This window comes from Mytilus californianus, unplaced genomic scaffold, assembly GCF_021869535.1.
Source record: "Mytilus californianus isolate M0D057914Y unplaced genomic scaffold, xbMytCali1.0.p SCAF_7, whole genome shotgun sequence".
Classification (NCBI taxonomy): Eukaryota; Metazoa; Mollusca; class Bivalvia; order Mytilida; family Mytilidae; genus Mytilus; species Mytilus californianus.
Window position 1 is genome coordinate 51,334,561 of NW_026262723.1, and position 16,365 is coordinate 51,350,925.

Consider the following 16,365-nt stretch of genomic DNA (forward strand, 5'->3'; position numbering starts at 1 on the left):
AAAATGTATTTAAAATCTCCATATTATGCACTTGATGCAAGGAGTGTACAGCATATAAAATATACTATTCATGGTGATTGTCAGAATTCTAAAATGAAAGAAAAAAAAAATAAATAAAAATTATTTTTTTTTAAATATTAAAATTGAATTACTTCGCTCATTATGGCATGGCCCTTAGATTTCCCTATCTTAGTTATCTATAGATCATGAAATTATTTTATAATTATTCTGCAACAGGTGGGTTATGTTATGAGGACAACAAACAAAAATCTTAAAAGAGAGAGACAAATAAAAAATAAATAAACATATAACACTTCTATTCCAATAAAGATGATGAAATGAATCCATACTTAATATTTCATGAGGCTGTTTTCTGAATATGCATGTTAAGATATATAAAAGAAAGTGAAAATTAGATTATTTTTTATATTAACCAGTTAAATCTAGTCTCTAGTTTGCCTGAAGTTTATAATTTTCAAAGACAATTCTCAGCACAATACATCTGTATATATGAAATAAAAGTTCAATACAAATAGACTTGCCTAGAACAGTTGTATAGAAGGTAAGGCCAGTACATAAACACTCAATGGAAATCTCTGTATGGTCACAAATACATATGGATCTGATGTTAGATTCTGCTCTATCACATAGTACTCTCTGACACAGTTATCAATGTTATAAACTCCTCAAGTATTGACAATGTAATGCTGCTTTATATAAGTCATCCAAATTCAGATATATCCAAATATAAAAATGTGTACATGTACTACACAAGTTTTTAAACATTGAAAACTCAGCTGTGTATAGGTAAATAAGATCCGAAGGTGAAAACAAAACAAAGTTCATGTACAAAGTAAATATTTAAAATCAGTATAGTAGCGGTTATGTAATGCAGCCACATTGTGACAATGTTCAAGTTAAAAAAAAACTTATTTCCCCCCTTAACTAATGCTCTTCTGGTTTATAGTATCAATTTTAAACTCCAGGTCTTTTTAATTTCACCTGACTACATCCTTAATTCAAAATTTCAAATTTGAAATGATTCTAAATGGATAAACAGTTACTTTTATTTATATATATTTATAGTTTTAACATAAGTACAGCATTTGATATTGCCTATTACTGACACCTTTCTTCGTTTCTTTTATTTGCATATCTAAACACTGAGGAAATGGAGACATATTGCACCTCCTGTATGCACATTAGGTTCATAAGATTTATAATCAAAGACATTAGACACTATCAAATTCTTCATTTTTTCCTAAGATGTGGCTACAGCTGGACTTATATGTCAATGGGACGAACAATGATTTCCAGACCTTATTATTAAACTTTACATTTATTCAACTGGAGCTAAGTCATACCTACATATACACATGAACATTGGCAGTATTCTAATTATAGTATCACCAGTTGGATAATCTTTAACAATATTTCATCTGTGGTTTAAAGCACAATCAGCAACTAGTCTCACATTTATCAATACATATAAGTTAAAAATATATAATTTTTTCACTTTGTTGTAATAATGATTGGGAATTTTGTTCAGTAAATAATTTATTTAGGCTATGATATAAGATTTTGTGGTATGAAATTGTTAACTGAAAAGGCTAGTTCATGCATTGTTTAATTCACTGGAGCTGTTTTGGTAGAAATGACATCTTAGTATGGTAAACAATGTTGGATAAAACAGAAGAAAAAGTTATTGCCATTATCGATTATCTGATGCCCATTTTTTCTTGAATAGGAGCTGGGTACCACATGGTCATTGTTAAAGATGTCAAATGTGATGTCAACAGGATGACAGAGGTCATCAAGAGTTATGTCCCTTCTGCTGTAATGGAGAACAATGTTGGTGCTGAGCTGTCATACATTCTTCCCCATGAGTGTTCCCACAAATTTGAAGAAATGTTCACTGATATTGAGGAGAATAAAGCAGCCTATGGTATTGCTAGCTATGGAGCATCGGTCACAACCATGGAGGAGGTTTTCCTTAGGTAATATAATTAAAATAGATCAGATAGAAATGCAATATAAGTTGCAGAATTCAACAATAACCTGTAAAAATGTGAACTGCTCATATTAGATTTTGTTGGCATTAAGAAAATTTAGTATGATAGCAAATGAACATTCTTTGTTGATTTAAATGCAATTGCTGTATCTTAATAAATATTGCCCTCAAAACTTTGTGGTAAATATACTTGGTTAAAAGCACAATTATTTTTATATGCCCGATTGTCAAAATTTTGACGGGACGTATTATGGTATACAAATGTCGTCTGTCCGTCTGTCTGTCCGGCGTAAGCATGTCGCACCGCAAATTGAGAACGACTTATCCAAATTTCATGAAACTTAATATAGTTGTTTCTTATGATGGTCAAACGATCTGTATACTTTTTGGTGAAAATAAGATTAAAACTTTTTGAGCTACGGGACTTAGTATCTAAAACAGGTGTGTGTTTTTTTTTCACATGTCACGCCGTATCTCAAAAACAATTTATGATTATTGCTTAAAACTTTACACACTTCTTAGTTATATTAATCTTAAGATCTGTATACTTTTTGGTGATGATTCAAAATTTTATTTTTGAGTTATTGAGTATTTTGTAAAAAAAGGGGAAGGGGTTTTTCACATGTTGCACCATATCTCAAAAACGATTTATGATTATTGCTTAAAATTTTACACACTTCTTAGTTATATTTAACTAAAGATCTGTATACTTTTTGGTTTTGATTCAAAATTCTATTTTAGAGATATTGATTTTCTTTTTTTTTTAAAAAGGGGGGTTTTTCACATGTCGCGCCGTATCTCAAAAACGATTTATGATTATTGCTTAAAACTTTACATACTTGTTAGTTATATTAATCTTAAGATCTGTATACTTTTTGGTTTTGATTCAAAATTTTATTTTAGAGATATTGAGTTTTTTATAAAAAAAAGGGGGGTTTTCGCATGTCGTGCCGTATGTCAGAAACTATTTATGATTATTGCATAAAAATTCACACACAAGACGACGGGCGTATCATGCGCTCATGGAACAGCTGTTTGTTAAGTTTTTTAAATGCACAATTTAAAAAATGTTATTAGCATCATAAATGAAAATTATACAAAAATGTCTTCAAAATAGGGTTGGAGAAAACAGAAGCATAGAATTAGGAGAAAACAGAAGCATAGAACTACCCCAACACAATGGAGTAGTTGTAACCAAAGGCAATGGCAGAATGGATTTATCTGTCAACGCAACAGGTACACCTGGTTTCATATCAGGTACTTATTTTCCATGAATACAAAGTGCTTCAAGATTAAAAATTATTGCTTTTGTTACTGTACTTCTTGAAGATAATGATAATACTTACAAAAGTCAAATTACCATTTACATTTCTATAAAAAGATATATCAAAATAAATGTTTAAAAATTCTAATTAAGACCTTTTGGAGAAAAATATTGCTTAATTGATTTACTTTTAGAGGTGTAATACCACCAAATCATAGTACTTCATATCCGTTTCATACGAAAAAGGGTAGAAAAAAATATTCCCTTGAATTTGACAGTTGTAGGAAATTAACCCTGCCTTTCATTGCAGAAAAAAATTTCTGAGTTATAAACATATATCTTGGGTGTTTCAAAGCACAATTCTTTTTTTATTTGGTGTTTCAATAAAGTATTTTGGAAATTTGAGATGACATGGTTACCATGGTTACTAAAGCTTGTTAACAGGAAAAAAAGGAGTAAAAATTTGATTGGTTTACTTCTGGTGATGGTTATTAAGTCTCCTAAACGAAGTTTGGGAAGACTTATTGTTTTTGCTCAGTTCTTATTATTAAGTCGCCAAAACAGAGTTTTGGGGACTTTATGTTTTTGTCCCGTTTCTTATTATGGCACCCTCAACTGAGTTGGGGTGACATATTGTTATTGTTCGTTTCTTTTTTTCTTATTATTATGGCACCCTAAACGGAGTTGGGGTGACATACTGTTATTCTACGTTTCTTATTTTTCTTCCACACATTTTGTCCGCGCGAGTTCTTGGAATCCAATGGACCAATGTTGATGGAACTCTACTAAAATGAGGACTCCCATGTAAAGTTGTGCACCTTGCTATGGAATGGTAAAAAATGGCCGCCGTTTCCATGGAAACAGCAAAAATGAGAAAAAAATCAAAGTGTTCCAAACTGGAAGAAACTCCACAGGAATGGTAATTGGCATGTGCTGATTTGCAGTTTTGACTTCGGAATTTTCAAAATGGCTGTCGTTACCATGGAAACAGCTAAAATATCAAAAATTCTAACTCTTTCGTTATAAACCCAACTGGATGAAACTTTATGAAAATGTTACCCAGTATGCTAAGATGTCAAGACAATATTTGGATAGTCCAAAATGGGCGCCGTTGTCATGGAAACAGGGGGCAAGTTTTACATTGACCCTATAGGAAAAGGCATAAAATCAGCATTTTCTTAAAGAGTATTTGACCAAAGTCAATGAAACTGTATTGATATATAACATGACATGTGGCAATGAGATGTCTGCTTTTAGAATTTTGGAATTATTCACTGTAACCATGGCAACAGCAAAAATGTTCAAAATTTCAAAAAAAATCAAAATGCTGCAAACTGGATGAAACTTTACAGAAAGGGCAGAGTTGCATTTTGAAGTTGGAATTTTCAAAATGGCTGCCGTAACCATGGAAACAGCAAAAAAGTTCAAAATTTCAAAATGCTCCAAACTTAATGAAACTTTACAAAAATGATACTTTATGTTTTTGTCCCGTTTCTTCTTATTAAGTCGCCAAAACGGAGTTTTGGGGACTTTATGTTTTTGTCCCGTTTCTTATTATTATGTCACCCGATCGACAATGTCGGGTGACATATTGTTTTTCCTCTGTTTCTTTTTCCCTATTATTATGTCACCCGAATGACAATGTCGGGTGACATATTGCTTTTCCTCTGTTTCTTTGTTATTATTATTATTCTTCCAATGATTTTTGTCTGGCGGTTTTTTTGGAGCCAATGGAACCAATCTTAATGATAGTTAAGTATAATGAGGAACACAAAATTTCGGGTTGCAGTAGGTCTTAAGAACATAAAAAATGGCTGCCGTTACCATGGAAACGGAACAAATGTGAAAAAATCCAGTTTTTGGTTTTTATGAATTATTTGGATATGCTTAAACTTAGAATCATTATATTTTAATACAATGTAGGTGCCCACTATATACTGGTTTTGGATGATTTTGGCAATCATTGGAACTACTATGTTGCCATGGAAACTACACCAAAAATATCAAAAATATCAAAATGCTCAAAATTTGATGAAACTTCACAGTAACGATGAGCAACATTGGTATATGTGGAATTTGGCGTTGGAATTTCAAAAATGTCTGTCGTTACCATGGAAACAATGCAAAACAGGTCAAAATGTAGCATTTACTTTCTTAAAATGGTAGGTCAAATTGATTGAAACTTTGATGGTATTTTCCCTCCCATGTACCAATGTGGTATCTGCCAATAAATTTTGGGAATGGTCTCTGTTACCATAGGAACCATCACAAATGTCAAAATTTTCAAAAATTTCAAAATGCTCAAAAATTGATGAAACTTAATATGATTGTTGACTGGCAAGTCTGGATGAGACTTTTGACTTTGAAATTTTCAAAATGGCTGCCATTGCCATGGAAACCGCAAAAATGTGATTTTTTTAAAAAGCTCTGAATGTACTGAAAATTTACAGAAAGATGTACATGCATATATGTGCATTCACTAAATTTTTTGAAATGGCTGCCGCTTAGTGGCAATGGGGGAAGGGTGACATCCGCTATTGCTTGCAATGGCAATTCTAGTTATTATTATTTTTCTTCCACCTAATTTTGTCCGCCCGTTTTCTCAGAGCCAGAGGAACCAATCTAAATGATGGGGCACTATAACAAGGAACCCTGACTTTCGAGTTGCAGTGCAACTTTGGAACTTAAAAATGGCTGCCGTTACCATGGAAACAGCGAAAATGTGAAAAAAAAAATCAAAATTCTAAATCTTTTATTAGAAGAGCCAACTGGATGAAACTTTATGGGAATGTTGCTTGGAATGCCTAGATGTGTTGACCATATTTAGAAATTCCAAAATGGCCACCATTACCATGGAAACTTGGGGAAAGTTTACCATTAAACCCTATGGGAAATTTCTTAAAGTAGTATTTACTCACTTAAAATGGTAGGTCAAATACCGTGATTCTTTCATGGTTTGTTCCTTGTCACATGCCAATGTGGCAGATGTCTTTGGAATTTTAGAATCGGTCACTGTTACCATGGAAACAGCATGATACAAAAATGTCCAAAAATTTCAAAATGCTCCAAACTTTATGAAACTTTACAGAAATGTTAACTGGCATGTGCAGAGTTGCTATTTGACTTTGGAGTTTTGGAAATAGCTGCCGCTACCATGGAAACATCAAAAATGTCAAAAAAGTCAAAATGATCAAAACTTAATGAAACTTAATATTAATGTTATCTGGCAAGTGTAGATGAGACTTTTGACTTTTGAATTTCCAAAATGGCCGCCGTTGCCATGGAAACGGCAGAAATGTGAAAAATTCCAAATTGCTCTAAATGTACTGAAAATTTACAGACAGATGTATAGCAATGCATATATGTGCATTCACTCTTCAAAATTTTTCGAAATGGCTTCCGCTTAGTGTCCATGGGGGAAGGGTGACATCCGCTATTGCTTGCAATGGCAAATCTAGTTATTATTATTATTATTATTATTCTTCTTAACCCTAATTTGTCCGACCATTTTCTTGCAAGCCTTAAATGATGGAAACTTTATATTTGGTATGATGATGGGGTAGTATCCCTAGGGGTGCATTCACTATTTTTTATTTCAAATGGGGGTCAACTTCGCACTATTTGGGGGCCGGAACATGGGTGGGGTCATTTTTCGACTATTGATTCGCTACTGGTAGAACCTTTAAGTTTTGTGTAATACAAGAGACCGATGTCCAGGTGTCCATTTCACATTTTTTATTTCAGCCCAGGGTCATCTTTGCATTATTTTAGGGGGTCAATTTTCATGGAACATTCTAGAACTATAGTCGTGATTAGTCATGTGATAGTGTTGAATTATTCCTATGTACTTTTTATGTTATATAATGATAGATTATTACAGGTAGCACCATATGTAGCTGTAATTCGACTTCGGAATTTTTAAAATGGCGGCTGTTACCATGGAAACTGCAAAAATGTGAAATTTTTTAAAATGCTTCAAATTTAATGAAATTTTACAGAGATGTTAACGAGTGTATGTAGATTTGGAATATGACTTCGAATTTCCAAAATGGCCGCCGTTGCCATGGAAACAACAAAAATGCGAAAAATCTAGATTTGGTCCAATCTTTATGAAATTTGACAGTAAATGTGACCTGTCATGTGTAGATGTGCCATCTGACTTTGGAATTTTCAAAATGGCTGCCGTTACCATGGAAACTGCAAACATGTCAAAAAATTCAAAATGCTTCAAACTTAATGAAACTTTACACAAATGTTGACTGTCTTATGTAGATGTGACATTTGACTTTGGAATTTCCAAAATGGCCACTGTAAACATGGAAACACGAATGCCTAAATTTGAAAATTGGACCAATTTTTATGAAACTTGTAAGTAATGTGACCTGTCATGTGTAGATGTGCTATCCGACTATGAAATTTCAATATGGCTGCCGTTACCATGGAAACAGCAGAACAATGGTTGGGGGCCGTTTTGGCGACTTTTGTGTTAGCATCCTAACACAGGATTACTTGTTATGGCACCCTCAACGGAGTTGGGGTGGCATACTGTTATTCTACGTTTCTTTTTTTTCTTATTTTTCTTCCACACATTTTGTCCAATCGAGTTCTCAGAACTGAACAGACCAATGTTTATGGAACTGAACTACAATAAGGAACCCCATGTGAAGTTGTGCACCTTGCTATGGAATGGTAAAACATGGCCGCCGTTTCCATGGAAACAGCAAAAATGCGAAAAAAATCATAGTGTTCCAAAATGAAAGAAACTCCACAGGAATGGTAACTGGCATGTGCTGATTTGTAGTTTGACTTCGGAATTTTCAAAATGGCTGCCGTTACCATGGAAACAGCAAAAATGTCCAAAATTTCAAAATGCTCCAAACTTAATGAATCTTTACAAAAATGATAATTCGCATGTGTAGATGCACTCTTTGACTTTGGAATTTTCTAAATGGCTGCCGCTCGCCTTGCAATAGGGGAAGGGTGCCATCCGCTATTGCTTGCAATGGCAAATCTAGTTTTTATTATTATTATATTTATTCTTCCACACTTTTTTTTCCATGCTATTTCTCGGAATTGAGTAGACCAATGTTGATGGAACTTAACCATAATGTGGACCACTATGTGAAGTTGTGCAATCGGGGTATGGCATTTTCAAAATGGCCACCGTTACCATGGAAACAGAATATATGAGAAAAATTATTTTTTTGTATTTTGTCAATAATTTGAGTATGCCTGAACTTAGAATCATCAAATTTTTATTCATTACTGCTGTCCACTATATACATGTTTTAGATGATTTTGAGAATCTTTGGAAATACTGTATTGCCATAGTAACTGGATATGTTTAACATTAATCCCTATGGGAAAACCTTTATGTAGCATTTACATGCTAGGTCAAACTCATGGTACTGACAATTGGAAATAAGACTTTGTATTTCGAAATTTCGAAAATGGCCGCCGTTGCCATGGAAACGGCAAAAATAAAAAATAAATAAAAAATGTTTCAATTTTTTCGAAAATTTACAGACAGGTTTGTTGTGATGCATTTAAGTGCTATGACTATTTTCAATTTTCAAAATGGCTGCAGTTTAGTGGCAATGTGGGAAGGGTGCCATCCGCTATTGCTTGCAATGGCAAATCTAGTTATTATTATTATTATGGCACCCTCAACAAAGTTGTGGTGACATACTGTTATTCTATGTTTCTTTTTTTTCTTATTTTTAGCTCACCTGGCCCGAAGGGCCAAGTGAGCTTTTCTCATCACTTGGCGTCCGTCGTCGTCGTCGGCGTCGTCGTCCGTTGTCGTTAGCTTTTTACAAAAATCTTCTCCTCTTAAACCACTGGGTCAAATTTAACCAAACTTAGCCACAATCATCATAAGGGTATCTAGTTTAAAAAATTTGTCCGATGACTCCTCCAACCAATCAAGATGGCCGCCATGGCTAAAAATAGAACATAGGGGTAAAATGTAGATTTTGGCTTATATCTCTGAAACCAAAGCATTTAGAGTAAATCTTACATAGGGTAAAACTGATTATAAGGTCAAGATCTATCTGCCCTGAAATTTGCAGACAAATCTAACAACCTGTTGTTGGGTTGCTGCCCCTGAATTGGTAATTTTAAGGAAATTTTGCCGTTTTTGGTTATTATCTTGAATATTATTATAGATAGAGATAAACTATAAACAGCAATAATGTTCAGCAAAGTAAGATCTACAAATAAGTTGTCATGACCAAAATTGTCAGTCGACCCGTTTAGGAGTTATTGCCCTTAATAGTCAATTTTTATCAATTTTTTGTAAATTTTTGTAATCTTTTACAAAAATCTTCTTCTCTGAAACTACTGAGACAAATTTAACCATACTTGGCCATAATCATTATTAGGGTATCTAGTTTAAAAAATTTGTCCGATGACCCCACCTTCCAACCATCATGGCCGACTTGGTTAAAAATAGAACATAGGGTAAAATGCAGTTTTTGGTTTATATCTCTGAAACTAAAGCATTTAGAGCAAATCTGACGGGTGGCAAAAATGTTCATCAGATTTAGATTTATCTGCCCTGAAATTTTCAGACGAATCCGACAACTCGTTGTTGGGTTGCTGCCCCTGAGTTAGTTATTTTACAAAAATTTTGCAGTTTTTTGTTATTATCTTAGATATCATTATAATATCTAATATCTAATACTATTAATTATGATTTTAACCTTATTTTACATGATTTCCAAAGCATCAGTAAATACAGGTGAGCGACACAGGCTCTTGAGAGCCTCTAGTTCTTCCACACATTTTGTCCGAACGAGTTCTTGGAATCGAATTGACCAATGTTGATGGAACTCTACTATAATGAGGACCCCCCTGTAAAGTTTTGCACCTTGCTATGGAATGGTGAATAATGGCCACCGTTTCCATGGAAACCGCAAAAATGCTAAAAAATCAAAGTGTTCCAAACTGGAAGAAACTCCACAGGAATGGTAACTGGCATGTGCTGATTTGCAGTTTGACTTCCGAATTTTCAAAGTGGCTGCAGTTACCACGGAAACAGCTAAAATATCAAAAATTTGAACTCTTTCGTTATAAGACCCAACTGGATGAAACTTTATGAAAATGTTACCCAGTATGCTAAGATGTCAAGACAATATTTGGATAGTCCAAAATGGGTGCCGTTGTCATGGAAACTGGGGGCAAATTTTACATTGCATAAATCAGCATTTTCTTAAAGAGTATTTGACCAAAGTCAATGAAACTGTATTGATATATAACATGACATGTGGCAATGAGATGTCTGCTTTTAGAATTTTGGAATTATCCACTGTAACCATGGAAACAGCAAAAATTTTCAAAATTTAAAAAAAAACAAAGTGTTCCAAACTGGAAGAAACTCCACAGGAATGGTAACTGGCATGGGCAGAGTTGCATTTTGAAGTTGGAATTTTAAAAATGGCCGCCGTAACCATAGAAACAGCAAAAATGTCAAAAATTTCAAAATGCTCCAAACTTAATGAAACTTTACAAAAATGATAATTTGCATTTGTAGATGCACTCTTTGACTATGGAATTTTCTAAGTGGATGCTGCTCGCCTGGCAATGGGGGAAGGGTGCCATCCGCTATTGCTTGCAATGGCAAATCTAGTTTCTTTTTCGTTTTATTCTTCCACACGTTTTGTCCATGCTATTTCTCGGGATTGGTCAGACCCATGTTGATGGAACTATACCATAATATGAACCGCCATGTGAAGTTGTGCAAGAGACATTGGAATGATTCAAAATGGCCCCCATTACCATGGAAACTGCAAAAATGTAAAAAAAAATCAAAATTCTAAATCTTTCGTTATAAGAGGCAACCTCTTGAAAGTTTATGTTAATGTTGGCAGTGGTGGCCTGAGGTACCAACAGTACTTGGAATTTTCAAAATGGCTGCCATTGCCATGGAAACTGGTGAAAAGTTTAACATTGATCCTATGGGAAAAAACATCAAAGCAGCATTTTCTTAAGGAATATAAGATCAAACTGAAATAAATTTCAGGAATATATAACATTGCATAATTCAATGTTGAAACTGTTGTTGGAATTTTCGAAATGGACACCTTAACCATGGAAACAGCAAAAATGTCCAAAAATCTCAAAATGGTCCAAACTTAATGAAACTCATTATGAATGGTAAATGGTAAGTACAGATAAGAATTTGTACCATGGAATTTCCAAAATGGCCGCCGTTGTCATGGAAACTACAAAAATGTGATAAATTGAAAAATGCTCAAAACTTTCTGAAAATTTACAAACAAATATGTTGTGATGTATTTATGTGTAAATACTGTTTTAAATTTTAAAATTGGCTGCAGTTTTAGTGGCAATGTGGGAAGGGTGCCATCCGCTATTGCTTGCAATGGCAAATCTAGTTTTTATTATTTTTCTTCCACACATTTTGTCCAAGCGAGTTCTTGGAATCCAATGGACCAATGTTGATGGAACTCTACTATAATGAGGACCCCCATGTAAAGTTGTGCACCTTGCTATGGAATGGTAAAAAATGGCCACCGTTTCCATGGAAACAGCAAAAATGCGAAAAAAATCAAAGTGTTCCAAATTGGAAGAAACTCCACAGGAATGTTAACTGGCATGTGCTGATTTGCAGTTTGACTTTGGAATTTTCAAAATGGCTGCCGTTACAATGGAAACAGCTAAAATATCAAAAATTCTAACTCTTTCGTTGTAAGACCCAACTGGATGAAACTTTATGAAAATGTTACCCAGTATGCTAAGATGTCAAGACAATATTTGGATAGTCCAAAATGGGCGCCGTTGTCATGGAAACAGTGGGCAAGTTTTACATTGACCCTATGGGAAAATGCATAAAATCAGCATTTTCTGAAAGAGTATTTCACCAAAGTCAGTGAAACTGTATTGATATATAACATGACATGTGGCAATGAGATGTCTGCTTTTAGAATTTTGGAATCATCCACTGTAACCATGGAAACAGCAAAAATGTCCAAAATTTCAAAATAAATCAAAATGCTGCAAACTGGATGAAACTTTACAGAAATGGTAACTGGCGTAGGCAGAGTTGCATTTTGCAGTTGGAATTTTCAAAATGGCTGCCGTAACCATGGAAACAGCAAAAAAGTTCAAAATTTCAAAATGCTCCAAACTTAATGAAACTTTACAAAAATGATAATTTGCATGTGTAGATGCACTCTTTGACTTTGGAATTTGCTAAATGGCTGCCGCTCACCTGGGAATGGGGGAAGGGTGCCATCCGCTATTGCTTGCAATGGCAAATCTAGTTCTTCTTAACCCTAATTTTTCTGACCATTTTCTTCCAAGCCTTAAATGATGGAAGCTTTATATTTGGTATGATGTTGGGGTAGTATCCCTAGGGGAGCATTCACTATTTTTTATTTCAAATGGGGGTCAACTTGGCACTATTTGGGGGCCAGAACATGGGTGGGGTCATTTTTCGACTATTGATACGCTACTGGTAGAACCTTTGAGTTTTGTGTAATACAAGAGACCGATGTCCAGGTGTCCATTCCACATTTTTTATTTCAGCCCGGGGTCATCTTTGCATTATTTTAGGGGGTCAATTTTCATGGAACATTCTAGAACAATAGTCATGTGATTAGTCATGTGATAGTGTTGAATTATTCCTATGTACTTTTTATGTTATATAATGATAGATTATTACAGGTAGCACCATATGTAGCTGTAATTTCGACTTTGGAATTTTTAAAATGGCCGCCGTTACCATAGAAACTGCAAAAATGTGAAATTTTTTAAAATGCTTCAAATTTAATGAAATTTTACAGAGATGTTAACGAGTGTATGTAGATTTGGAATTTGACTTTGGAATTTCCAAAATGGCCGCCGTTGCCATGGAAACAACAAAAATGCGAAAAATCTAGATTTGGTCCAATCTTTATGAAACTTGACAGTAAAATGCGTCAAACTTAATGAAACTTTACACAAATGTTAAGTGTCTTATGTAGAGGTGGCATTTGACTTTGGAATTTCCAAAATGGCCACCGTAACCATGGAAACACGAATGCCTAAATTTGAAAATTGGTCCAATTTTTATGAAATTTGTAAATAATTTGCCATGTCATGTGTAGATGTGCTATCTGACTATGAAATTTTGAAATGGCTACCGTTACCATGGAAACAGCAGAACAATGGTTGGGGGCCATTTTGGCGACTTTTGTGTTAGCATCCTAACACAGGATTACTTGTTATTATTATTCTTCTTCTTCTTCCTCTTCCTCTTCCGCCGCTTTTAAATTTGAACTTGTCCGCACCCGTTCTCCAAAACCGCTTGTCAGATTAACTTAGGGTTTCACAATATGTTAGACTAACATGTCTAGTGGTGCAATCAGGGTTTTGTTTGTGCAATGGGGTTTATAAAGGGGTACTTTGAGGGGCAAAAAGAAAAGAGGGTTTTACTATAGAACCCTATGGGATTTTATTTTTTTTTAATTTTCAAATGATTATAAATTGAAAACTGTTTGTGATAGACACAATCTTTTTAATTGAAAATGTTCTAAATGATAAAGCCCATTAATGAAATACAGGGTTAGTCCCCAGGGGTCATCCCCACCCCATGCCATTTAAGAAAGTTCTTATATCTTGTAAGTGGTCAAGATCCCCACCCCTAAACCATATATATTCTAGTTTGTCATGCTAAGATGGTTTGAATGATATACAGGGTTAGTCCCCAGGGGTCATCCCAACCCCCTGCCATTTGAGAAAGTTCTAATATCTTGTAAATGGTCGAGATCCCCACCCATAAACAATATATATTCTGGTTTGTCATGATAAACTATGATGAAATGAAATACAGGGTTAGACCCCAGGGGTCACCGCCACCCCATGCCTTTTAAGAAAGTTCTAATATCTTGTAAGTGGTCAAGATCCCCACCCCTAAACCATATAAAATTCTGGTTTGTCATGCTAAGATGGTTTGAATGATATACAGGGTAAGTCCCCAGGGGTCATCCCGACCCCCTGCCATTTGAGAAAGTTCTAATATCTTGTAAATGGTCGAGATCCCCACCCCTAAACCATATATATTCTGGTTTGTCATGATAAAGCACATCAAATGAAATACAGGGTTAGTCCCCAGGGGTCACCCCCACCCCCTGTCATTTAAGAAAGTTCTAATATCTTGTAAGTGGTCAAGATCCCCACCCCTAAACCATATATATTCTGGTTTGTTATGCTAAGATGGTTTGAATGATATACAGGGTTAGTCCCCAGGGGTCACCCCCACCCCCTGCCATTTAAGAAAGTTCTCATATCTTGTAAATGGTCGAGATCCCCACCCCTAAACCACATATATTCCTGTTCATCATGTCTCGAACATTTGAATGACGTACACGGTCAGTCCCCAGGGGTTCCCCCCACCCCTAATGTTCTAATATCTTGTAAATGGTCGAGATCCCCACCCCTAAACCATATATATTCCTGTTCGTCATGTCTCAAACATTTGAATGATGTATAGGGTCAGTCCCCAGGGGTTCCCCCCATCCCCAATGTTCTAATATCTTGTAAATGGTCGAGATCCCAACCCCTAAACCATATATATTCTGGTTTTTCATGCCAAGATGATTTGAATGATATACAGGGTTAGTCCCCAGGCATCACTAATGCATATAACTTTACTGGTCAGGTGACCCTGGGAATTACGAATTATGGGAGCTTCGTTTGGGAGACTTCGTAATAGCATCCTGTTACAATCATTTCTTGTTATCTTACATGCAATGAAATGTTATGTGAAATTTTCACTGTAGTCCTGGACAGGATAAAACTTTACTCATTCCAAATGTTTCTTTATTTGAAACAAAGATAGATTCTGCACAATTTTTTGAAAATTGAAAATTTACAAAGACTATAGGGGAAAAACAATGGTTGTATTACACTTAGATTCAGATCTGATGGCAGCCACTATAAAACATACTTTTATTATAGTAGCTCAGTTCTTCTGTACTGACATGAAAAAACAGATATTGTTTTATTGAAATTTCCTATTATAAATCATAGAAAATCACATTAAATTAAGGAACTATCTTCATCATCCTTGTCTGGGTTTTGCTCTACTATTTTGTCTTTTTTTGTTGTAAAGTTTGTGTATTAGGTTTTGCATTTTCAAATATTCTGGCATCAAGTATCACTGCAAGAAGCATTAATGGTTGAAATATATATCTGGGGCAGTAAAATCGGTACCCTTAATGCTATTAACATTGAATCTATAGATAGAAAGTACAAATCTGAAACAATATAACCAAGTTAAAATTATGGTATACATGTATTAGGCAATTTGGATCATCACACTATGGTTACTTTCAAAATAATCTTTTTTAGTATAAAGGAACATAATTTTACATATTACTGGTACTCAGTTCGAGTTCATTTTTTGCACAAATGCCAGATGAGCAATACAGGCTCCTTGAAGACTCTAGTAACTAATATTAGTTTGTGTATCAGGATTGATTATCTTCTGGTCACTGTAAAACAGCAAAGTCACTAAATTTTTAGACAAATAACATAGGGAACTATAGACCAATTTCAAGTTCATTTTTATATGACTGCAAAAAAATTTTGCGATCGTATATTGGTATGACGTTGGCGTCGTCATCGTCGTCGTCGGAAGACACATTGGTTTTCGCACAATAACTTTAGTTTAAGTGAATGAATCTCTATGAAATTTTATCATAAGGTTCAATATTACAAAAGGAAGGTTGGGATTGATTTTGGGGGTTATAGTACTAACAGTTCAGGAATTAGGGGCCAAAAAGGGGCCAAAATAAACATTTTTGTAACTTCCAGACAATAACTTGTGTTTTAGTGTATGAATCTCTCTGAAATTATACCACAAGTTTCCATACCACAAAGGAATGGTTAGGATAAGCTTTGGGGGTTTATGGCTCAAACCGTTTAGGAATTAGGGGCAAAAAAGGGGAAAAAACAAGGGTTTTCTGGTTAATGGACAATTTAAAAGCAGTGTAAGAGAGGTAATTCAAAAAAAAAATTGTACAATGAACCCTTTCTGGACTGATTAATTTGTTTGTATTTAATTTATACATATTTAAAATAACAA

At 34.6% G+C, this 16,365-nt stretch overlaps 1 protein-coding gene and 1 long non-coding RNA gene across 6 annotated transcripts in view; one reads left to right on the forward strand and one right to left on the reverse strand.

Annotated features, from left to right (window-relative positions):
• The window catches only part of LOC127709751 (uncharacterized), a 133,978-nt gene that overhangs the window by 90,154 nt on the left and 27,459 nt on the right, over positions 1-16,365 (reverse strand). The window lies entirely within an intron of this gene.
• LOC127709695 (phospholipid-transporting ATPase ABCA3-like) overlaps positions 1-16,365 on the forward strand; it is a 78,811-nt gene that overhangs the window by 52,242 nt on the left and 10,204 nt on the right. For 4 of the 5 annotated variants that reach the window (XM_052215324.1, XM_052215326.1, XM_052215328.1 and 1 more), the window contains 2 exons: positions 1,748-1,997; positions 3,129-3,268. In XM_052215324.1, the coding sequence (XP_052071284.1) occupies positions 1,748-1,997; positions 3,129-3,268 (390 nt within the window). The remainder of the gene's footprint in view (positions 1-1,747; positions 1,998-3,128; positions 3,269-16,365) is intronic. The other variant, XM_052215325.1, reaches the window with a different exon arrangement.